This window comes from Fonsecaea nubica (genome assembly GCF_001646965.1).
Source record: "Fonsecaea nubica strain CBS 269.64 chromosome Unknown Scaff29, whole genome shotgun sequence".
In the NCBI taxonomy this organism is placed as follows: domain Eukaryota; kingdom Fungi; phylum Ascomycota; class Eurotiomycetes; order Chaetothyriales; family Herpotrichiellaceae; genus Fonsecaea; species Fonsecaea nubica.
The window spans coordinates 170,069-193,087 of NW_019173702.1; the positions used below are offsets into that span (position 1 = coordinate 170,069).

The 23,019-nt window shown below is 53.1% G+C and overlaps 10 protein-coding genes across 10 annotated transcripts; 6 read left to right on the plus strand and 4 right to left on the minus strand.

The window, feature by feature from the left end:
• Positions 1–7: 7 nt before the first annotated feature.
• Positions 8–1,789, minus strand: AYO20_05169 (hypothetical protein; the record flags this gene model as incomplete). Its single annotated transcript, XM_022643463.1, has 2 exons — positions 8–1,656; positions 1,726–1,789. 2 exons carry the CDS (start codon positions 1,787–1,789, stop codon positions 8–10), a joined length of 1,713 nt encoding a protein of 570 aa, XP_022500562.1.
• Positions 1,790–2,867: 1,078 nt separating this feature from the next.
• Positions 2,868–3,423, plus strand: AYO20_05170 (hypothetical protein; the record flags this gene model as incomplete). The annotated part of the gene is made up of 2 exons (XM_022643464.1): positions 2,868–2,888; positions 2,968–3,423. The coding sequence occupies 2 exons, from the start codon at positions 2,868–2,870 to the stop codon at positions 3,421–3,423; spliced, it is 477 nt and encodes a 158-aa protein (XP_022500563.1).
• A 1,169-nt stretch (positions 3,424–4,592) lies between these two features.
• On the minus strand, positions 4,593–5,667 carry AYO20_05171 (hypothetical protein; the record flags this gene model as incomplete). The annotated part of the gene is made up of 3 exons (XM_022643465.1): positions 4,593–5,234; positions 5,303–5,376; positions 5,445–5,667. 3 exons carry the CDS (start codon positions 5,665–5,667, stop codon positions 4,593–4,595), a joined length of 939 nt encoding a protein of 312 aa, XP_022500564.1.
• An 801-nt stretch (positions 5,668–6,468) lies between these two features.
• AYO20_05172 (hypothetical protein) lies at positions 6,469–8,961 on the minus strand (the record flags this gene model as incomplete). Its single annotated transcript, XM_022643466.1, has 1 exon — positions 6,469–8,961. The coding sequence occupies one exon, from the start codon at positions 8,959–8,961 to the stop codon at positions 6,469–6,471; it is 2,493 nt and encodes an 830-aa protein (XP_022500565.1).
• Positions 8,962–9,971: 1,010 nt separating this feature from the next.
• AYO20_05173 (hypothetical protein) lies at positions 9,972–11,453 on the plus strand (the record flags this gene model as incomplete). Its single annotated transcript, XM_022643467.1, has 1 exon — positions 9,972–11,453. One exon carries the CDS (start codon positions 9,972–9,974, stop codon positions 11,451–11,453), a length of 1,482 nt encoding a protein of 493 aa, XP_022500566.1.
• A 429-nt stretch (positions 11,454–11,882) lies between these two features.
• AYO20_05174 (hypothetical protein) lies at positions 11,883–13,277 on the plus strand (the record flags this gene model as incomplete). Its single annotated transcript, XM_022643468.1, has 1 exon — positions 11,883–13,277. The coding sequence occupies one exon, from the start codon at positions 11,883–11,885 to the stop codon at positions 13,275–13,277; it is 1,395 nt and encodes a 464-aa protein (XP_022500567.1).
• A 1,130-nt stretch (positions 13,278–14,407) lies between these two features.
• On the plus strand, positions 14,408–15,138 carry AYO20_05175 (hypothetical protein; the record flags this gene model as incomplete). Its single annotated transcript, XM_022643469.1, has 2 exons — positions 14,408–14,573; positions 14,636–15,138. 2 exons carry the CDS (start codon positions 14,408–14,410, stop codon positions 15,136–15,138), a joined length of 669 nt encoding a protein of 222 aa, XP_022500568.1.
• Positions 15,139–16,148: 1,010 nt separating this feature from the next.
• On the plus strand, positions 16,149–16,958 carry AYO20_05176 (hypothetical protein; the record flags this gene model as incomplete). The annotated part of the gene is made up of 1 exon (XM_022643470.1): positions 16,149–16,958. The coding sequence occupies one exon, from the start codon at positions 16,149–16,151 to the stop codon at positions 16,956–16,958; it is 810 nt and encodes a 269-aa protein (XP_022500569.1).
• A 3,125-nt stretch (positions 16,959–20,083) lies between these two features.
• AYO20_05177 (hypothetical protein) lies at positions 20,084–20,829 on the plus strand (the record flags this gene model as incomplete). The annotated part of the gene is made up of 3 exons (XM_022643471.1): positions 20,084–20,326; positions 20,389–20,523; positions 20,578–20,829. 3 exons carry the CDS (start codon positions 20,084–20,086, stop codon positions 20,827–20,829), a joined length of 630 nt encoding a protein of 209 aa, XP_022500570.1.
• Positions 20,830–21,387: 558 nt separating this feature from the next.
• Positions 21,388–22,266, minus strand: AYO20_05178 (hypothetical protein; the record flags this gene model as incomplete). The annotated part of the gene is made up of 1 exon (XM_022643472.1): positions 21,388–22,266. The coding sequence occupies one exon, from the start codon at positions 22,264–22,266 to the stop codon at positions 21,388–21,390; it is 879 nt and encodes a 292-aa protein (XP_022500571.1).
• Between the last annotated feature and the right edge of the window lie 753 nt (positions 22,267–23,019).

Below are 23,019 nucleotides of genomic sequence, written 5' to 3' on the forward strand. Positions count from 1 at the left end.
ACCCATTCTATAATTTAGCCTGTATGGACGACGACGATGACGGTGGTGGCTTTATTCTCGCCCGCAGCTCCTTTCTCAGAATCTTCCCCGACGCGCTCTTCGGGATCTCGTCGACAAAAAAGACACCTCCACGCAATTGCTTGTAACTTGCGACTCTGTTCTTGACAAAGTCGGCCACCTCTTGGGCCGTGATGGTTCGGCCGTCGCCGGTAGAGGATTGGCGGCGAACCACGTACGCGCGAGGCACTTCTGTCTGTTGCGCTTCGTCCCAGAGGCCGATGACGGCCGCGTCGGCGATGCGAGGATGAGAGGTCAGGAGCGCCTCCAGCTCGGCCGGGGCGACCTGGGAGCCTTTGTACTTGATGAGTTCCTTCTTCCGATCGACGATGCGGACGTAGCCGTTGGTGTACGTCCCGATATCCCCAGTGTGGTAGAAGCCCTGTTGGAACGACTCCCTCGTGGCCTCTGGTCTGTTGTGGTATGCCTGGGCGAGGATGGGCCCTCCGACGAGCATTTCACCTGGCTGGCCCTCCGGCACGTCTCGGCCATCCTCATCGATAACTCGGAGGGTGACGTTGGGACAGAGCTCGCCCACACTCCACGTCCCGTCCCTGGAATATGCGAGCCAGTCCGTTGCAGCAATGACACCCGTCGTCTCGGTTGTCCCCCACGTTTGAGCCATGTGAGCCCGACCTCGACCCAACTTCTTCTGAGCCTCTTTGACGAGATCTTGTCCGATGGGTGCCGCACCCGTCACGGCGACCTGCAGAGCGTCGAAATGATCCGTAACCTTGTCGCTTTTCGCGATTCGCAGCCATACCGGGGGCACAGTGAATTGGTAGGCGGGGCGATAGCGCCTGTGGTATTCGAGAAAGGTTTCGAAATCGTACTTTTCCATCCACCACGTCGTGCCGCCCATGTAGAATGGATTGGTCGAATACAGACTGATCCCGGCGATGTTGGACATGGGTAGGTGCGCTATAGTGTTGAAGGTAAATTCTCGTCCCTCCTTTTCGCTGATTGCTTTGTACCGGCGCGCAGGGTCCATTGTGCAAACATTGTTCGCCACAAGACCCCAGTGCGATATTCGAATACCCTTTGGTAGACCGGTGGTCCCAGATGAATACAGCAGACATATCGTGACAGCCTCCAGTGTCGGCAGATCGGTGATGCGCTGCCAGTCCAACATCTGACCACTACCTCCAAGCACGTCTGACCGGTCCGCCACGGAGATCAATTTCCAGTGGTGTGGGACAGTGCTATCCAGAAGCAAAATCCTGTCCTTAGGGATGCCGCAGATCTCGGCGGCTCGAACGACCTGCGCTTCGCATTCTGGCGAGCACACTAACAAGCTGGCGTTTCCGTCCTCAATTTGACGCGTCAACTCTTCGACTCGGTATTCTGTACTAGCGCCAGAAAAGATACCTCCAGCAGCGACAATGCCGTAGAAGAAGACAGGTGCAAAAGGACTCCCGCTGAGCACCGTCAGGACAACATCTTTACCTGGTCCCGAGGCGCCGACGCCGAAGCGTTGTCGAAGCACATGGGCAACCCGTTTCAGCAACTTGCGGCTTTCGGCCTTGGTGATGCTGTTTGATGGATTCGCAGCCTGCACATGGATTTCGGTCTCTTCACGGGCTAAACACCAGTCTGATTCTATAGAACAAATTAACGAACCGTGCCAACACGGGTGCACAGTGAAGGGGCGTGATTGATTGGCCCTACCATACAAGAGTGACAGGATATCGAGGCGAGGAATGTCGATCTGCCTCTTGGATTTGAACACCATGTTCGACAAGGAAACGAAAAGCTATTCCTTGCTAGCGCTGGTGAAGGAGCGATTCAAGATACATAGTGAATACCTCGTACAAGTCGATCGTAGCACCGTGGTTGAAAGTACCATGTATCGATGGATGCGGGGAAGGCTGAGCATCTGCCCCGAGGATCGCATGTTATAGCCGAGTTCCCCAGCAATGGCGGGCCGAGGAGTGCGAGAGTGTGTGGAGAAGAGAAGGATGAAAGAGGTTGAATTTTGCTCCAGATCTTATAATGATGAGACTCCGCCATTGAGCAGCGAACGTGAGAGTCAAGGAACGAGGCCGGATATCATCTCCAGAATCCAGATCCAGATCCGAGTCTGTACCAAAGCCCATCTAAGCCTTACGAAGCTTTGCGTTAGCCACTGTCTGAGTTTTGGACCCTCGTGGGATCTCAACCGACTGAGGTTGTCTCTCGGAACGGACAATTTTTCTTCGTCAAGTTTTTCGCTCCTTTGACGCTGTAACAGCGTAATTGAACCTCGTGGCTGGTAAGGCTGAGTGAGGTACGGGAGCTGGACCGGCATTGATGTGGATTGCAACAGTGTGACTCGTGGCTAGCACTAGTGGCGTTTCAGCAGGTGTACCGCGCCTTTGACATGGTAGTAGAGAGTTAGATAGCACCACTTGCTCTGAGTTGAGATTGTGGATGGTGGATAGTATATTTCGACACACAGGAAGTATCCTATGAAAGTGCGCTTGTACACAGTTTGAAGTACCGTACAGTACGAGCCTGACAGCCTGATTTCCTACGGTGGAGCAAAGTCACCATTGTTGCATTGTGATATCAGAGCTCAATGTCAGTTGGAGCTGCAAGTACTCGGTACAGACAAAAACCTCGCCCGATCACCGCCCTCGAAATCCCACAATAGAGCAGAAAGGCCACCTCTGAAGTCACCTGCTTAAATCCACTTCTCTCGACCGCCTTGCTTGTAACAGGATCTTGACCTACTCCGCAAGCTCTCGCAAGTCAACGCCAGAACATTTTTCTCACCCCAGTATCTCTACTCGGATAGAAGTTTTGAACTTCTCCTAAGCGGCCCCCCCAAGATGGGCTTCACGACAGGCTTTGTGAGCACCTCCCTGCCTCTAACTTCCTCCAGATTCAGGCCTCTTCGTACTGACTAGTGATTTTTTTTTATGAAACCAGCTGGGCGGTGCCACACTGACGTACTCTCTCCTCTACTTCTCGCTCTACGTCCACCGCGCGAACCGCAATGTCCAACGCACGCTCCTGTCCCAACAAGCCACACTGCTGAACTCGGTGGTGGAGCCCGCGCCCCCGCTGCCCGATCCGCCCGCATACGAAGTCCGGCGCGCGGGATTGATAGAAGAGCTCAAGGACCGGTGGAACAGGGAGGTAGAGAAGCTGGTCAAGAACGTCGAGGAGACGGACTGGTCGCTCGTGCGGGAAGGGGTCGAGGAGAAAGTGGGCAGTGTGTGGGCGAGAGTGAGGCAGTCGCAGACGGGCAAGGAGGTGGAAGACAAGGTCAAGGAGGTGGTGGACGCGGGAAAGGAAAAGGTCGACGAGGTGGTGGGTGCTGGCAAGCAGAAGGTCGACGAGAAGACGACCAAAGAGCCGACACGGTTGTTGGAGCTAAAATGAAATCCTTTACAACAAAACCACATTTTGTCGAATGCAGCCATCCTCATTCCTCCGTCCCGGTAGTATGAACGAACGAACGATATCTCGTCTCCGCCCCCTCCAAACCCCGTTGTCGTGGTCTTTGTGAACCACCACCACCAGAGCTACCGAGCAGCCACCGAGAATATACTCCCCCCGCCACAGAGCTTTTCGAATAGAGCTCAACTCCATCATCTCGTCTTCAACGATGGCGTGACCTTTCGTTGCCAGAAATACATCGAGTCTCTCGACCAGGATTGAGCAATAAAGCCACTCCACTCCAGTCTTGTCCGTTTCATGTGGTTCGTGGTTCACCAATGCGAAACGAGGTCAAAGAAAACGCTGCTTTGAAATCTGCATCTCTGGCCGTGGTACCTTTCGACTCTCGATTTGCGACGTCCACCCAACATATCGAGGAAGTCGGTTAACCAGCTCTCACAGAGAAGGGGCAAGGGAATCGTGAAGCGTTGCAGTTGTGTGGACCCAGGCTTGTTCTGGATGGATTTCACAACCCTTTGCAGGTTTCCTGCACCTCATATTGATGTGACCTTGATAATAGCATGTGCCCTGCACACAAGGGTATACCCATAGTTGCACCTTTGGGATATGAGCTAGGCAAGAAACAAGACGATGAAGAATAAATCAAGCTTGCACAAGACAAACGGGCTCGGTGGCGCAGAAACAAGACATGTTCGAAGGATTTTCAAGTATTCTATCACAACAAATGGAAATATTGTTTTCCTTTTCGATTCCTTTCTGATCGAGCAAGAGCCCATGACTCTCGCTCCAATTTGTGTCTCGGGGTTCATTCCATGGCATGCCGTGGTGTCGCAAAAGCACGGCATGTCCATTCCGGACCTTCAGCCCCTAGAAAGCAATGGGCTCACACAGAAAACAAACGCCTGTAACACCATGCATGCTGTGGTTCAAGTCCCTCGATCGCTCCCTTTAAGAAGTATTCCTCGCCGCAACCCGATCCTTATACGGCGAGCAAAGTTGTTCATCTCAAGTTGCTCATTCGTTGTCATCGTTTGATTCATCATGTGGTTGTCTTGGCCTGTTCGCTCACATCTCAATCTCCAAAGAGTCTATTGTCGACGTCTGTTCCTCCGCCTGTTGTCCCTCTAGAAATGGAGAGCAAGAGCGAGCACTCAGGCCGTATCCGTTGACTGCGTCTGCTCATTGGCCTTTTGCAAACTCTTCTCCAGCTCCTTGACCCGTGCTCTCAATGCCTCGTTCTCGCGCTTCACGGCCTCAAGTTCCGCTCGCTGCAATGCCGCCTCTTCGTACCTGGCTTGCGCAATAGCTGCATTGGAGCTTGGAGAGCGTGTCATTGCGGCATGAGGGACCCCAGACGAGCCGTCAATTGTCGACGACACAGAGCTGCGATGCGGATATGCGTATCCTCCCTGGGTCAAATGTGGGGAAGAAGTAATGGAACTAGATCGAAACCCCGTCGCAGAGGTCGAGTTCTGTCGACTCATATCCGGCCTGCTCATTTCCATGCTGGGCCGCGCGCTGGCTTGGACGCTCTGGTCTCGTGGGGCTGCCACGCCAGAGACGCTGGTGTTGGCAGCATTGGAGAGACTCTCACGGATTGAACGAGCCGAACGAGTAGAGAGGTTCGAGGAGGAACGGTGACGTCGGGTGTTCGTGGGGATGATTGTGGTTCCCGTTGTAGTTGTATTGTACGGGTCATTGGCAAACAGCTGCTCGGAGGTGGACGAGGTGGTAGAGGCAACAGAGGCAGTTTGGGCTCGTAACGCAGAGAGTTCTCGAGTTAGTCGATTGACCTGATAGCCGTCTATTGTCAGTGCCTTCTCTTGTAGGCCATTTCTCTCCGCCAGCGGCAAGTGCTTACAATGCTCTCTTGTTCTTTTTCAAGTTCCAGGTGTAACTCGGCCGCCGTGAGAGGTCTGGGATGTCGGATAGGACCTAATTCCATTCTCAGTCAACCACCGTCGTTTGGTTGGGGGAAGCGGGGGAAGGGTGATACTACTGACCTGGGCCTAAACCGACACCTGTATTGTCCATCATCGCCACCTGTGCTGGCCTGGGTGAGCTGGGAAGGCTGTTGTTCTGAGGCAGCGGTGGAGGTAGCATTTGTGTCGAAGTTCTCCTTGACGCAGGTACGGATGGTTGTTGCGTGGCGACAGAACTCGTCCCCGAAGCCTGGGAATTTGAACCACCCCGTGGTGATCTGGAGAACGAGTTGAGGTCGGGCATCTTCGATTCAGATGAGAAGAGAGCACTGCAATGACTTGTGAAGATGGGTGTCGGAGAGAACAGAATGTCTTCTCCCAGTCAGTTTTACAGGTCGCCCATCAGAAGCAGGACAAGCAGCCGGTTGGATGCGGTCAATGGGTGAATTTAGTTTTGTAGGGCGAACTTAGAAGCTAGGGGAGTCTGCAATGACATTTCCTCTATAAACAGGGCGAGCACTGAACAGACAGCACAGGACGTGGGCAGGAATGAGTGGTCTCGACTCTTGACCAAAGGGCCCACGAAGCAGGTCTCGGATCCTCCTTGCGCAAGTTGAAACCATGAGGTCGCGTCGCCTTGGGCCAATCACAATCCACCGCCAGAGCACCTTCAACGCCCTTGTTCCAAGATTGTGAAGTTGCAAACCCCAAAAAGGGAAAATTGTAGTGTGTGTAATGAGCACGGGAACCGTGCTTGAACATCTGTCAAATGTCTATATCTTGACCATGGATTCATTGGAGTTCATCCCACCCCCATCATTGCTTTGCCACTGCCCCTTGCATACCTTTCACTGTCCATTTCCGAGAACGAGTTGATGGCGACGCGAGCGTCAACCGACCTTTGTGATATGACCTCCAAAATCCAATAAACATTCTATCATTCCGTGCGCGCTGTTGAGGGCCATCGAGTCGCCTTCATTGCCATTTGTCTTCAGGCTACCGCCAAATGCACATGACCGATCGCAGCAGAACTCTAGCACATTTGCCTGGTGCAATTTGCGCCCCAGCTACCGTGGGGAGCCTGCCAACAACACACCATCACGCTTTAAACATGTGATACTCTGGTTGGTGGCTCATCAACGAGCTTCCCGTTTGTCGCCACCGGTTCTGCATCGCTGTCCCGCCTTGGGGACGAATCTGAAGATGCAGGAAGGTCTGAGTCGTCATGATCCCAGCTCTCCCCAACCTTCCGAGGCGCCTTTTCTGGCGAGTCCTCCCGAGACTTTGGCGAATGGTCTCTAGGAGCATTTTCGACATGAGCGCTGTCACTGTCTTTCTCATCTTCCCCAATCATGGCGGCGAGACTTCTGAAATTGAACATTGGCTCCAGACTTCCTGGCGGAGGGGTCCCGGAGCCCGAAAATGAAGCCGCAGGACCTGGCTCGACAAATGAAGACGATGTGGATGAGGCAGTGGACATCTGCCGCAGATGAGATCGTCGGAATGGTTCAGCCGCGGTCGGGATAGGAATGGAACTCGCCAAGGACTCTTGACTGGTCCCAGACAGCGACAGAGCTGGAATATAAGATGGTCGCGGAGCCTCATCCTCCGCCTTTCCCCCATCCACAGGCGGGGTATCACTCCGCTCTACTCCCTTGCCCTTGCTGGTAGCAGAGTCATCGTCTTGGCCGAGAGAGAGATTGCTTCGAGATCTTTCCATCTGGCTGCTGGATGCGTCCCCGTTACTACCGTTGGAATTAAGGGTGAACAGACTGTTCTTCCGCGCCGCTTTCTCAGCCTTCTTTGTCTCCTTTTCTTTCTTCTTCGCTTCTTTGCGTGCTTCTTTCTCCTCTTTCTTGCGGCGTTCTTCTTCGGAGGCCAGGCTTAGGCGGATAGCCTCCATCATCATCATGTCTTCCAGGTCGTCCATGCGACTTCGTCGGGAACTGCTGCCGCGTGGTGGTGGCAACATGGAGCCTGCGCGGGATTCTCCAGTCGCCTCCTGTTGCCGCGCTGCATGTCTCTCCGCCAGGATCGCAAGTGCACTCAAATTCGAACTTGGTCCATTCTCTCCCCCTTCTAGGGTTGACCGTCTCAACATTCCGCGGCGGCTGAATGCTGCAAAGGCACGCGAGTCTGCTCCCTGCCCATTCATCAGATATGCGGCTGTATGTAACGCCGTAGCTGCTGCAGATCGTCGCGCAGCATGAGCCCGAGCAGCCGCCAGCTTGGTTGCCCAATCAGGGCGTATCTTGTCTGTGGTTATGACTTCGGGGGCATTTGCAGACAAAGAAGTCCCTCGTCTCCGACCGGGACCCGGAGAGAGGTTGCCTGAAGAGATTGATGTCTGAGAAGACATGGCAGACATGACCTGATAGGGTTGAGACCCAGTTCCATAGGTAAGCCCTCTCCGGAAGGGAGGCGGCGTGTACGTGATACCGAAATCGGGGGTTTTACAATATGGACAGGTTGCAATCTCAGAGACAAGTAGACCATCGGCCTGTGCCTCACGCTCAGCGTCTGAGACAGGTGGCGCATTCGGATCCGGTTGTTCATGTTCGGGTGGATGAGGATCAGGCCGCTTGATCTGAACAAAACATTCCGAACAGATAGGCTGCTCGCAACACCTAGTGGTGTTGAGGTAAGGTGGATAGTATAGAAAACATATCGGGCATTCGGATGCGTCCTTGTACAGGTAGACTTCGATTGGCTGTCCATTGACGAAAGGGTCCGGTGGCAGCTGGAATTCTCGTGGAGTCATATCTACTTGGGAATTGCCTCGGGACGAGGTCGCTAGAGACGCCAGCGTTTTGGCACGCGTTCGAAAGGTGCTGGTCCCTGGTGAGCCGGACGGGAGTGGCGAGGAGGGCGAGGGAAGTGGTAAAGAATTGGGAGGTGGTGACAGCGGCGCGGAACTATCTGACTGAAAGGACTGTGATCTTCCTCCAATGGGGATCGTAAGGCTTTTCAGTGCAGACTCTTTTGTCCTGTCTGTAGTGATCCTCTTCGCAAGCTGGTATTCAAGCTCAGGAGGCACTTCATCTGCTGGGGGAATAGGCATGCCGCGAGCGGCAGCCATGAGTTGATGCTCTGCCCATGAATCCGAGTAATCGTTCAGCCCTCTCCAGAAAGGAGCAAGCCGTCGCTCGATCTGTACCGCGTCAGTTACCTTCACGAGAGTAGCCGTGACATAATGCCCTACCATGAACTGTCTAACGATTGCTTTGTTGAAGTCTTCCGTACCCACGTAGACGCCTTGGGTCACTAGATATCCCCCATCAACATGCTCTTCTTTCATACTGCGCTCCCGCTCCTTGAGTCTGGCTGCTCTCTCCTTTTCTGCCTTTCGAGCTTCTCTCTCCACCTTGGTCTCGCGTCGCTGCTCAAGTGAATTGGCAATCTGATCACTGCTTCCACCAATGCCGAGGAAGGAAAAGTCGGGTCGGCTGCCTCTTCGTTGGCGGGAGTGCGCGGGCCCAACGGGCACTTCCAAGTTGGTTTGTTGTCCATCTTGTCGTGGAGTCGGGCTCGTCCTGCCACTGACCCGCGAGCCAGAGGAGCCGTGGCCACGTGCTTCCTTTGTCTGAGAATTGCCCATGGTGGAAGTATTTCTGGATCAACAAGCAACCTCCTGCTACTGGGAAACACCAATCTGTTCAGTCATCGCCACATTTTAGATGTGTCCAGCGGATCCGGCGTCAACCACGAACGGCTTTTGAGTCGAAATAAGATTTCGTTTGTTTTCGAATGCAGTGGTCTGTACAGGTCTTTCCGAAGGGCTAGGATACGGTTCGGATGTTGCGGAGCGTTCGGCCAGGTATATGAGACCCAAGTCGAGTCTGAGAATGATGGGCAAACAACGTCGTGGAGTGAGGAAGCTGATGTAAATCAAGGTCGTTGGGTGATCAGTGACCTCGCAAAACAACCATGTGAGATGAAATAAACTGGGACATAGTGCATGCACGTGGTAAGATATGCCGTGCAGTAGTGAAATCGCAGGGCAAGGAAGACCAGACCAATTTTCCCCAGGGATGGCGAAGTTCGCTGCAGTAAAGGTCACGTTAATGTACCTTGGTCTTGTTGTGACGCAGGGTGCTTAGAAGAGGAAGCAGGACGATGCACGGGAAGTGCGAGCACAGAGGGGAACACGTACGAGCTGGATAATGGTGAAATGTCAGGGCTCAAAGGGTCGGGGCACTTAGCATCCGAGCAGCTACGATAACGATACGGAGGGCGATCTTCTGGGTGGCTGCCAGGGCTGCCCACCTATCTGCCACCTAAAAGTATTATTATTATGATGACACCAGTGAGGCTTTCCCTAAATCTGCAATTCATTAGTGGTGGCTCAAGCCTCGGGTCCCCCCCGCATCACTTAGGACCTTCAAGCTTTGGCGTCCCCCCTGTACCTCCGTCAGTGCCGCTTCGTGCTGTTCCCACCGCAGTCTGTGCCTGAACAAATTCAAGCTTTGGCTTGATTCGTTTGGGGTAGGGGTCCCTCCGAAGCACATTCCCCTCAAAAATCCCATTCAGCTGGTGCCCAGGGCGTCAATCTCGTAGCGCTTGCGTTGGATACTTTCTCTTGCGAGCGCGTGCTGTTTGGACTGCGCCATGGTCTCTGAATTTGTGCGACTACATGTAACGCCCTTAAATCCCGATCTTCTTCAAGCTGTTGTTGGTCCACATCTCCTCGATTCGGTCGCCAATTTGTCTTATCACTCGATCCAGACTTTCCCAGAGAACGACTACGGCTATTTTGATCTTCCTGCCATGGAAGCCGACAAACTAAAGAAGAAGTTGAACGGAGCAATCTTGAAGGGCAGGAAGATTAGAGTGGAAGATGCTCGGCCACAGAAACGCAGGCGCATCGAGGAGTCGGACAAAGACGAAGAACCCAGCGTGAAGCCTGAGCGAAGGAAGCCGAAGAAATCCAAAGAGCACAATGTTATTTCGGGCCATGAACTTCCCGTGGACCGCAAAGTGAAACGCGGCTGGACCGAAGCGAAGTCCACCAAGTCAAGCAAAAAGAACAAGAGCAAGGCATCCACGTCTAGCTCCAAATATACCGACAAAGTCGAGGCGCTTTTTCGTACGAAGCTCCCTCCCAACAAACTCGACAATTTAGTGGCAGGGAAGAAGGAAAAGGGCAGGTCGAAGAAGAAAAGCACTGAACAAGTAGTGCACGAGTTTGAGAAGTCCACAATGCAACCTTCCTTCATCAGACAGGATATTGGGCTCGGCATCAAGGGAAATCTACAGTACGTTGAAGGTGAGGGCTGGGTCGATGAACAAGGACATGTGATTGAGAAGGAACCTGAGCGCGTCTCCAAGCGTCGCCAGACAACCAGGCAACAAGCCCAGGTGGACGACAAAGCTAACAAGAGACGGCGACAGTCTTCTGAATCGTCGTCATTGTCACCCTCCTCCTCCTCTTCTAGCGAAGGCACTGATGAAGTCGAGATGAATGCTAGCTCTCCCGACAAGGACCAAATGGAGGACACGAGCAGTTCAGGTTCTTCTTCCGACTCAGAATCTGACAAAGAGACGAGCTCCAGTGCCTCAGCTCATGGCACTTCGGAGGCAGAAACACAGTCAGGACTACATCCACTAGAGGCTCTCTTCAAGAAGCCAAAAGGGCCTATCTCGGAGGACGTTGCAAAGCCATCGTTGGAAATCTCAACGTCATTCTCGTTCTTTGAATCGAGCGATCCTGAAGATCTCGCAGAAGAGCCTGTCGTCCCATTGACACCGTTCAGCTCTCAGGACATCCGCTATCGTGGACTACGAAGCGCCGCTCCAACGCCCGATACCGCACATCCTAGTCGATTTAATAGTTACGGCAGTACTGGACTACCTGGAGACGAGGCACCACAAGAGGAAGACGAAGAGGAAGCTGACGATGCCGAGTTGGGGGCTAGTCTTGGGTCGAAGGAACAAACCAAGGAGGGAACATCCCGATCCCAGAGTGATTTTGAGAAAAAGTTCTGGGAGAATCGAGCCGAAAACAATCGGTCTTGGAAGCTGCGACGCAGGACAGTGCTTAAGGAGAAGAGGCAGCGAGAGAACAAGGCGCGGAGACCCAGGAACTGGTAGGTCTACCTCGTATACAGGTCCTATTCAGGTGGCTTGGGGTCTGCCTGCAGCGTCTTCAGCTTCTTCAGCTCCTCTTGTGAATTAATTACTGTTTGCTGAGTCAGAAACACGTGGCCACTTGGCAAGTCACGTAGTCGAACCACAATTTTTCTCCAACAGCATCATTTGCTGCAATTCTGGAGCCTGATCTGATCTTCGGGGATTCCGTTCCCGCTCACATCCATTGACTCCTGCTTGTTCCCCCAATCGCTCTTTTTTTTTGTTCTGTTACTACTATAACACTATCGTCGTACATCTATATCCTGCGCCCATCTAGACAGGCCCCCCTTCCATAATAGTAAGCAAATGGCTTATGCATGACATTGCGATTAAACAATTATCCCCCTCCGTCAGCTCGACCGTCGCGAACTCGATGTTGTTGTTGTTGTCATGACTGGCGACAGAAAAACACCCAGCCACGGTCTGAACTGCTGTTGGGAATCCGCTGTATCCCATGCCGCCCAAAAACCAGCGACGTTCGCATACAAAGTCGAAGAATGGGTGCAGTCAATGCAAGGTCCGGCGGATCAAGGTCAGCATGTTCGAACAAGACACTTCGCCAGAGGACATGAGATGCTGATGCTCGCTTTACAGTGTAATGAAGTGCACCCGGTGTGCAACAACTGCGAACGTCGCCAAATCTACTGCGACTTTTCGGCCACGCCCGATAGCAGCAAATCCCCCAGCACCGCGACACCCGATATCCGAAGGCAAGGGAGTCAAGCGGGGTCGATCAGTTGTTCGCAGCGAACGCCTACACAGCCAATAGTCGATCCGTTTCAACAGCCTGATCTGGTCAGCACCAAAAAGAGCACTGATCTTGACGTGACTGACCTTCGGTTGATGCATCATTTCACCAGTGTGGTCGCGCTCGACCTGGCCAATGCCAACACTCCCGAAGCACGGGCATTGTGGCAGGTTCATGCGGTTAAGCTGGGCCTGAAGCACGAGTTTCTTCTCCGAGGCATTCTAGCTGTTTCAGCTTTCCACCTTGCCCATATTTCTCCTGATCGGAAGGCCGAGTATGAGTTGATCGGGACGACGCATCAAAGCCTTGGTTTGACCGAGTTCCAAGAAACATTGGCCCGAGTCGACGAAACTAACTGCCAGGCACTCTTTGCCTTCTCTTGCCTGCTGATCGTGCTCGCGTTTGCCTCCAGTGCAAAAGACAAACCCGAAGACTTTACGCATGATGTGCTACATTGGTTCTATCTATTGAGGGGCGCAAACATTGTGCTGAATCTGCACCATGACACAATCCGATCCAGCTTTCTGAAGCCGCTGCTAGACGAAATGGCACACATGGACAATATTGCCGCCTACAGATTTCCGGATACCGATCAGATCACTAAATTATTTCGGGTTTGCAGTTCCTCTGACCACGACAAAGAGACGGCGCAAGCTATCGACCTGGCGATTCACTCGCTTCTCAGCACTTTTATCCAAGCTTCGTTACTGAAAACCCGGGGCGATGGCACTGTTCTAGCAACGTTCGTGTGGCCGATCAACCTCCCCCCCAAGTTTCTTGATCTTCTGGCAGAGAAGCAGCCGGAGGCCATGGTCATTCTTGCACACTATTGTGTTCTCATATACTGGGGAGAGACCCACCATGAGGACAACTGGTTCATCAAGGGATGGGCCAAGTACATGCTCGAGACGGTAAAGGAATCGATCCCGGATACGTGGCAGGAACAGCTTGACTGGCCAACCATGATGATCACGAAAGAACACGGTTCGCCCAGTATCGACGCAGCGCCCTTGGCCGGAAGTCGAACGTTGGGCTGAAACTCGATTCCCGTCTCATCAGTTATCGATGGCCAATATGCGATGCGGTCCACTGACGAATTAATGTATAACGCAATCTTTGTACACTAGGACACAAAAGGAGGAAATGGTAGTCCACCATGATGTTGGTGTCGTGCTGCGGTTTTGTTTGCGGGAGATGGTGATGGTGATCCATTGGGCGGCGCCAGGACGAGTTTTCTGTTTTGGGCATTGACGAGGGCCCAATATATTGGACGATACACAGGGTTGTATTCGGTATAACCAGGCGGACAATGAGGACTTGGGTTGGTATATTCAAAAGAAGGTTCAGAGGCAAACTTCACTGGTTGGAATTTGGAGGAATCGTGCACAAAAATAGTCATGTCGGCCAGGGAGGACATGTCGGAAGTAGAACGGTAACAGCAAGCATGCCACAAGAAGCTCATCTATGTACAACTCCTCTAGATGATTGTTCGTATGAAGCACCATCAAGCCCAAGGAGGTTGATCAAGGAGATAGCCGGATTGATACGGATAAAGGTTATGCCGAGCCCGTGACTGAAACTGCGCCATGCCAATTGTGACTCTCCAGTCTCTGCTTGTATCTTCTCCTTCAACCTCCTTTCATCCCCGACATACTGCGTTCGATAATGTCTTCAGTCTCGCCGTTCTTCTGCGCATGTGCGTCGAAGCATCAATGCAAGAGAAGCTGACCTCTCGAGGGCCTCTCAATGCGAAAAATAAGGCGGGATTCTGGTACGGACAAAGATCGAGGACACGCACCCTCGGTGGAGCAAGTCTGAAACGCCTGTGTATCCTGATGCGCCCCCTTGCGACCATGAGCTTCAACCACAACCAACCGAACCCTCCTGACACAAACTCGAGTCTCCCTAGACCTGCGTCGTGTGTTTTCCTCTTTATCTGTCGCGTTGTGCGTTTCAATTGACTTTGCTCTCTTTTCTTCGACTATCCGTACATTCACTTGGTCCGTTTTCTAGAGCTTCATTTATTCCTCCTGCTCGACTAGATCGACAGCGTCCTTCGAGCAGGTCTCGCCCTTTCCTTTCGACACTCTTTACATTTACCGCAGAAGAACAGATTTACATTACCGCCTGACATTCCTCGAGACTTGAAGAATCCACAGCGACAGCGATGGCGAACAAAATCCTCCTAGTCTTTATCGTCTTCGACGTCATTTTCCTCCTCTGCGCCGGCCTCCATCTCTTCATCCCACTGTACACCCGCATGAACATCAAGCATAACAACAATGTCAACAATATTGCGTCCAACCTCTTGCTCGACAATTGCCCACTGACAGGTAGTCCCCCCCTGCGTATCTGGATTCCCCAAGTATCTTTGACTAACTATGGACTGCAACAGTGAGCATAGTCAACTCCGTCATCATGTTGATCGCCTTCCTCCTCTCTGTTCCCGCCTTTTTCATGCGGCGCAACCGCACCTTTTTGAAATTCCATGCCTGGGGAGTGGTGGTTGCTGCCGTCCTCACCCTGGCCATCGGTCTGGACATCTGGTTCTCCACCCTCCAAACCAAGAAGAACCTCGCTCCCATCTGGAACGCCCAAGCACCCGCCACTCAGACCATGCTACAGAGCAAATTCCAATGCTGTGGGTACAGCAATCCCGCGCTGTTCGTCAAAGACCAGACTTGTACCAGTGCAGCCACGGCGGCAAGGCTGGGCCCTTGCATGACCCCCTTTGGCACCTTTGCGAATCGATTCCTGGACGTCGTCTTCACCACATTCTTTGGATTTGTCGCTGTCGATATGATGCTCCTGTTGGCTGCGTTGTGTTTGATCAAGGATCGAAAGGAGAAGGAACGATACAGGCTGATCGATGAGAAGAGAGGATTTGGACCTATCTAAAGGCAACGCATTGGGACGATTGGTATACGAGTAAGAAAGAGGTGCGTGGACCTCCCGAGACCTGCAAAGGGCTAGGGAAGAACGGAGAGAAGTGGGAACAGGGGACCTCAATACATTCTTTCCCGGGGTCATGAGAACGAAGGTGGGGAGGTGGGATGGCCATGAAATTCTGAAATTCTGTGTGTACTACATACCAGCGCTGCTGGAAAGGACTTTTGTGACCACATTGGAGGGGTGAACTATGGCAAGCAAAGCAAAACCCTGAACACTCACTATTGACAGTTGACAATTGGGAGATATTGCAGGCGATGATAGCGGGGGTATGGGGGGCCTGTTTTATATATATAACCATTCAATACCTTGACATTTTAGATAACGACCAAACATGACGAATTGGATAGAATTCCAAGATTTCTGCTTTCCCTTTTCGAGAACCTCCCTTGATTACATACCTACCTAGGTAGGTAGGTATCTTGAACGAGGTTCTGCCTGGCATGCATACTCGTGGTAAAGTTTTGGGTTTTATTCACACTTTTAAGAGGGGGGAAGGGGGAAGAATCGTCGACATCATCACTATTAATTACCATCATCAACATCCCACCATTTCTGGGCGCTGGCAGAGTTCCCTGCCCTGCAGGACAGGACACAGTCAAACAGGCAAAGACAAAGACAGGCTCTTTCTACCTAGGACCCATCATTACGTATTGTCTAACTGGTAACTTCCCTGTCTCTCCTCGGACGGATCTTATAGCCTCTTCTCCCGGATAAGCAAGGGAGGTCAGGTCGGCTGTGAACGAGGAAGCCAGAAATCGAGGATCACTACCAGCTGGTTTACTCCGAATCCGCGCGCAACGTGTCGAAAACAGGGAGATAAGTCGTCTGAAATGACGGCACACATCTGACAAGGTCTGCGAGGAAATACTGGTACGGCGGACCTGCACCCGGAGCCACACCACACACGCATTCAATCAATACCTGCATTCATCGACGACAAAACACTGGCCAAGGCCATGGCGTGGGCGCTCGTGTCTCCCTCATCGAGAGGGATTGGCTTCGCCTTGACCCGTCACCTGCTTCGCACGTTGCCTGCGAGTGTGCCCATTGTTGCGACGGCTCGTACAGACCTGGCCGGCGTCAAGGAGCGGCTTCTCTCCTCGCTGGAATTGTCCGGACCACAAACATCACGCCTCGACGTGCAGGAGTGCGATGTACTGTCCGAAGCTTCAATATCCAGGTTAGCTCGGTACTGCAAGGATCGATACCATGACAAACCCAACGAAAAGAACGCTCATCTTCGCATGGGACTGCTGGTGCCTGGCATGTTAAGGCCCGAAAAGGCACCAGATAAGATTGAATATGACTCGGCGCTGGAGACACTCAAGCTCAACTTGCTCGCCCCCATGATGCTAGTGAAACATTTCGCGGTCTTTCTCCCACGGAAGTCAACGAACACGCTGGGGGACGACGGATTACCCAAACTGGCTATACTGGCACTTATGAGTGCCAGAGTCGGATCGATTACGGATAATCGATTAGGAGGATGGTATAGCTATCGGGCGTCCAAGGCTGGAGTCAATCAACTGGTCAAATCCACGGACATTTTTCTGTCAATGCAGAACAGCCACAGGGCTATGTGCATCGGCCTGCATCCAGGAACGGTCAAGACCAGTTTAAGCAAGGACTTTTGGAACAGTACACCCCCAGAAAAGCTGTTCAGCCCCGAGTTCAGTGCACAGAGGCTGATCGACGTCGTCGCCGGGTTGGAGGAAAGTAGCCGGGGGAAATGCTGGGACTGGAACGGCGAGGAGATTCCACCTTGATGGTGTATGAGGTGCTGTACCGAGAACAAGATTCCCATGATGGTGTGCTGATGAATAAGTCAAGTGGAACGAGGCTGTTGTGGGTCGGCCATTCCATTTCATATGAGAAACTCGTATGTACATTTGTACCTCGTACTCTGGAGGGATCCTCTGGTAACGCCTCTGCAGTTCTCTGGGCTTTCTGCTATTCGCTGGCGGATTCGGACACGAGCTCGACTGGGATGGTACGAGTCATGACAGCAAACGCCGGCAACACCGGTGCACTCCGATATAAGGGAGGAAGTGGATGGGATTTGTGCGGATATGAGAACCCTCCTCGTAGACGCCCAAGCCACGCGGGTCGATGTCATTGACTCTCTAATATGCGAGCTTACTGTGTTTTTCCGTCATATCCAACGTATCCCATGGCATCCCAATGGCTATACTGGTAGGAAACGGATGTGTGTGGGAAGGAGTGGAAGCTGGAGAGGGACGGAACTTGTGGTGACCAGCTAGTGACGGGGTGGTGGCGGTGATGAATCAGCTGGGCCACTAGGAAGGTCGCGACGGTGTTGCTAATCTCAGAGCTAACAGCTTCTGAGGATCGCGCTAGTAAGGGAGCAGGGCACCGCAGGCAAGTTGTGAGTGGATGAGTTGAGTTTTTGGGGGGGGGGGGGGGTGGTGGGAGGGAGAAAATAGAGATAGACAGAGGGGAGATGGACCGTTAGCGGTGGATAGCAATATTGTGTTATTAGGGAATGAATTTCCTCTGAAACAGGAATGGCAGCAGATGAAATCAAAAGGGAAAATAACAAATCCATGGGACAAGAAGCTGTTTTGGGTGTTGGCGGGAGCCGGGGTATATTTTCCTTGTTCGACGAGAAAGAATTCTCGAAGACCTTCATCTACCCATGAGCTGGTGACTCGTGGTTGCTTGTGGTGCTTGTGGTCACTCTGGTGAGCACTTGTGCGATAAGTTGCGTAGTTGCATGGTGGTCAGTCAGCTACCGAGACGCAGGAGTCAAACTAGCATGTCGGCCTAGTTGGAAATGGCTTCTTGGGTGGGTTTCCAGCCCAGACTGAGCCAGTGACACCCGCCGAATAGCGATAGCCTATAGCCACTACGGGCATCAACTGGGGCACCCCCAAAAGGCTTACGATGTTGTACGATAGGGAGTAGGGAGCCCGGCCAGGGACCTAAGGACCCAGACAAGTCGGGGAAAGAATGATCCGCTCTGGGCCTGGTCCAATCATGGTCCAGGCGTGCCCGTAGCTGCCAGAGATGCTTGGGTGGCAGAGGGTGGCAGTGGGTGGTCCCCAAGTGGCCCCCAAGGTGGTCTTCTGTCTACAAAAGGCAGGCAGCTGCCGCTATGCCCTTTCCGACTCCCTTTCCTCTCTCGTCCATCCTCCATTCTGCCACCGTCCACTGTCCTGTCGCTGTGTGTCTCACGGGGCGCCCATCCTTCCCAAAGGTCTTTTCCAAGCCGTTGTTCGACGAGATCCAGACACCAGAGAGATCTGACGCTGTACGCTGTGCGCAAACAGTGCTGTGCTGTGCAGCTTGTTGCTTTGATCTGCGTGTCCCGGGGCGACCATTGAATTCCTAGCAGCCCAGCAATCCAGCCTCGAACTCGCCTAGCCACCAAAATACCATCCATCCGACCTCGACTTCAATAGATCAACTCGACTGATCAACCACCGGAACGTCAACATTCGTATCCAAATCTGACTTGACTCTCGACGCCTATCGCCTGGCTTCTGGCTGAAAAAGGTACGTGTGTCTTCTTATGGTATTCGCCTCTCTTTTTGAGTTGTTTCGTTTTTTCCTGTTCTATCCACAAGGCGAGGATCATCCTTTTCGACCATCCCGTATTGAGCACAGTATATCCACGACAAAGCTCTTCCGTGAACGCGATCGAAGGGGGGCTCTCACAATCCCGCGTCGGTATTTCGTGACAGCCGAGCCTTGTCGATCATGGTCATGATATGGCCATGCTCACTCTCGTTGTCAAAACCAACATGGGAGAGTCTGCTTCCCGGTTCATGGGTGGCTGGCGATGATTTTTCCTGGCAAAGACCAAAGCCCAGAGAAACGGGAAATCCACTTGCCCACCCACAATGCCCCGGGCCAGACTCGAATTGCCAAAGAGAAAAGACTGCAAAAGTGGAGACTTTGGGTGAGCACGAGAACAAGAGAGCGACGAGAGTTGCTCCGGTTCACGGCCCCCAGGTTCCGTCTTGCACGTCGCCAAGACCCGCCCATCAAGTCCCCCCACTTCGGCGGTCACGGGCGGGCTACAGGCTCACTCGCTGAGTCGCTCACTGGTCCACCACCTTTTTTCCCACCGCTGCCACCAGAGAGTCTCAGACCACCTTTTCCCTTCCACCCACCGACCGCACATTCACCCACCTGAACCCTGCACCTACCTGCACCTGCACCGCCCACCTGCCTCACCTACCTTACCTACACAATACCACCGAGGCCCCCAAAAGCTAGCCCAGCCTACTCCATTTTGCCGTCCTTTGGTTCTGCCGAAAGACTCCGCCCCTCTTTTTTCCTTCCACCCTTCCCCCCCCCCCTTTGTCTTCGTTTCCTTCTTCAGAACCTCCCGAAGCTCCCTCCTTCTCACACACCAAACCGTTTTCTATCCAGATCTCAGCCCATACAGAAAGTGGTTACTTCTCTGTATTCCCAAACCCACTTCTTTATCCCTTTACAGTCTGATTGTTGCACATCCGCCCTTCTGCCCACAAAGCTTGACCCTCGTCTTCTCCCTTACCAGTTACCTGCCGTTTGCCCCGGATTTGCCTGCCGCGGTACCTGCGCTGCCGCACCCCGTGCCCCAGCACTTGGGCCGAGTACGTGTCTGTGATATCGCACCTATACCAACCTGTCTGTCCAATCCATGTCACTTCTTCTGTCACTGCTGCCCAGAGTCTTATCATTGTTCACTCGGTCCAATTCACTAACACTCGATTTCACCTTCAGTCGCGTCCCCAGTCACGGCCTCTGCCTGAGATCCAATCAACCGCACCACTTCTTAAAAGGTATTCTATCCGTCCACCGACTTCCTCTTTCGTCTATTGACACTTTACTTCTTTAGGGTAGACATAACCATCCTCGATCCATTCCATACGATCCCATCATGGCGGACATCACCGATCCCACTGCCAGCCTTGAGCATCCTTCTCCCGGCGATGATCTTGCCGGCAATGGCGTCGACTCCCGAGGCACCAAGCGACCAAGAGCGTCCATGGCTGGGGAGGATGACGATGACGATGACGAGAAGGGTGGCCGAGAACGCAGAAAGATTGAGATCAAGTTCATCCAGGATAAATCGCGTCGCCACATCACCTTCTCCAAGAGAAAGGCCGGTATCATGAAGAAGGTCAGACACATCCCACACCACAAGAACTTATTACCAGGAACTGGTATTGATTGATTCTTTAGGCTTACGAACTGTCGGTGCTCACCGGCACTCAAGTTCTCTTGCTGGTCGTGTCAGAGACTGGGCTCGTGTACACGTTCACTACTCCTAAACTGCAACCCCTCGTCACCAAGGCCGAAGGAAAGAATCTCATCCAGGTATGTCTTTCTATCTGAAATCCCATTGTGAGTTGGTGCTGACATGCGCTTTAGGCGTGCTTGAACGCTCCTGAACCCTCCGGCAACGAGAATGGTGTCGACGCCGCTGACGATGTCGCCTCACCTGACGATGTCCCATCCATGCCTCCTGCTGCTGCGGGCGTACCTCGACCTGCCCCCCATGCTGGATATGGCATGACTCCCGAACAACAACAGCAAGCCCTGTACTACCAACAACTGCAACAGCAGAACCAGAGCGGCCAGTATGGCGGCATGCCACAGATGCCTCAACATCAACGCGCATAGTAACCATGAGACACACCACCTCCCACATATTGATACCCCCCATCCTACGAAAACGGGTCGGCTCTCGTGCGGTCATTGACCATTCTGACACATAAGCCTCGCTCGTTGTCAATGGCAGTCTGATATCAGCTGAGAGGCGGCTCTCTAAATGGCTCTCGACTGATTGACTGGCGTCTTGAAATTTTGCGCAAATCAACATCGACACTGGAGTTTTCGCATGATGTGCTTCCAGGGTGATTTCTCTTAAAAAAGGTCCAGTATTTCTCACACGCAATTGTATGAGACAGTATCTTGAAGAATGGTTGCGGGATGCATGGTGGGCAAAGACTGGAAATTCGAGGAAATCCACTCCTAGTGTGCAGTCATGAATCGTGTGTTATGCTTTACAGGCAGAGAACAATGTCAAAGCAGATTCAATCTGTGGTCAAGTCCTCTGTTTGCTATTACCCGGCATCGTGTTCCAGGTAGCTAGCTTCATTTCACTGTTTCAATCCATGAAGGCAAAAGTGGCTATGATGATAATCCAACTTCTTTACCAGTGATTCTTATTTGCGCTCGTTACAATTTGCTTGGGACCCATCTTGGAGCCCGCTTCTCTACAAAGGCGCGGACGCCCTCGTGGATGTTCTCTCCGTCGTGAAGTCTCGTCGAATAAATGTCGATGGTGGTCTGGGTGGCATGTTCGGCGCTCCCATCGTCCCAACCTTGGACAATACCCGCGCGGGTGATGATGACGCTGTCGGGGCTGTTGTTGCAGATCTCGGCGGCATATTCCAGGGCCTTCTTGACGACGGGCCTGTCGAGGATGTCGGCGTCGACGGGGGCGTTGTCGGTCACGGCATTGACGATGCCCCATTCCCTCGCCTCGGCGGCCGAGACGGTGCGTCCGGTCAGGGCCATCTCCATGGCCCTCGGCCTGCCGACGGTCCTCACGAGTCTAGGCAGGGCGCCGCCGAGGGCGACAACCCCGCGCTTGACCTCGGGGAGGGCGAACGTGGCAGATTTGGCCGCGACGACCAAGTCCATGTTGGCGACCATCTCCATGCCACCGCCAAAAGCGAGGCCGTTGACCGCACCGATGACGGGCTTCTTGCCCGCGCGGCGGCTCACGGCCCCGAACCCGCTGTTGGGCAGGACGCGCTCGCCGCCCTGGCGGCCCTCGGCGCGCCGCGCGTTCGAGTCGTTCCACTCCTTGAGGTCGGCGCCCGCGCAGAACGCCCGCCCCTGGCCCGTCACGACGCAGCACCGCAGCGACCCTTCGCCGTCGTACCACTCCAGCAGGTGGTGCAGGGCCCAGTGCACCGCGATCGACAGGCAGTTGAGCCCGCGCGGGTTGTTGAGCACCACCACCAGCACCGACGGCTGCGGGAAGAGCAGGACGACCTTTTCCGGCAGCGGTGGAGGCGGCTTGCTCAGCGTCGAGGGGTACGATGACATCTTTTGCTTTTACGGATAAGTTTCTTCTGTTGTTTTTTTCCGGGAGGGTGAGAGAGGTGTGTGGGAAGGGTTGGTTCTCTTTCTCTCGCTCCCTGCTTATTTCAATAGCTTTTTAGCTTATCTGCTAATCTGATTTTTTTTTCTGTGTCTTTTTTTTCACTTGTTTTTCAAGGGTCAAGGGTGAGTTGGTGCCGAGGATGTATGGATCCGGTCGATAGTGGTAGGTAGGTAGGTAGGTAGGTCGATAGGTCGACAGGGTAGTTTGATCGATCAAATCGATAGGCAGGGATGTATCGAATATGTACCCAGGCAGGCAAGTAAAATGTCCTTCGTGCTGGTACGGTTTGTGTTGTAGGTAATTATATACCGAATTATACCGAACACTGAATATCCAGCAATTTCTCGTGCGGGGATGCTTGTTGTCCTCGTTCCCTATTCTCTCTGTCGAGAGTCCCTTCTCGGACTTTTTCCCTCTCTTTCCTTTGTAGGTCGGGGGAGAAGAAAAAACCTCGTCTAGACTGAGGAGGAGGAGAAGTCTACCGAGTACTTGTATGACAGATAGATGGATGATAACCTATGTACTCCGTACAGTACCTACACATCTGCGGAGTTCATCCCCCGGAGCGGGTGAGTTGGGTGGGGAGGTCCGAGTACTTGTCAGGGACATGGGCTCGATGGGAACTAGCAAGACTAGGTAGTGTGGAGAATAGCTCTTGCGAGTTAGCCGAGGTACAAACTACATCTTCCATCCTG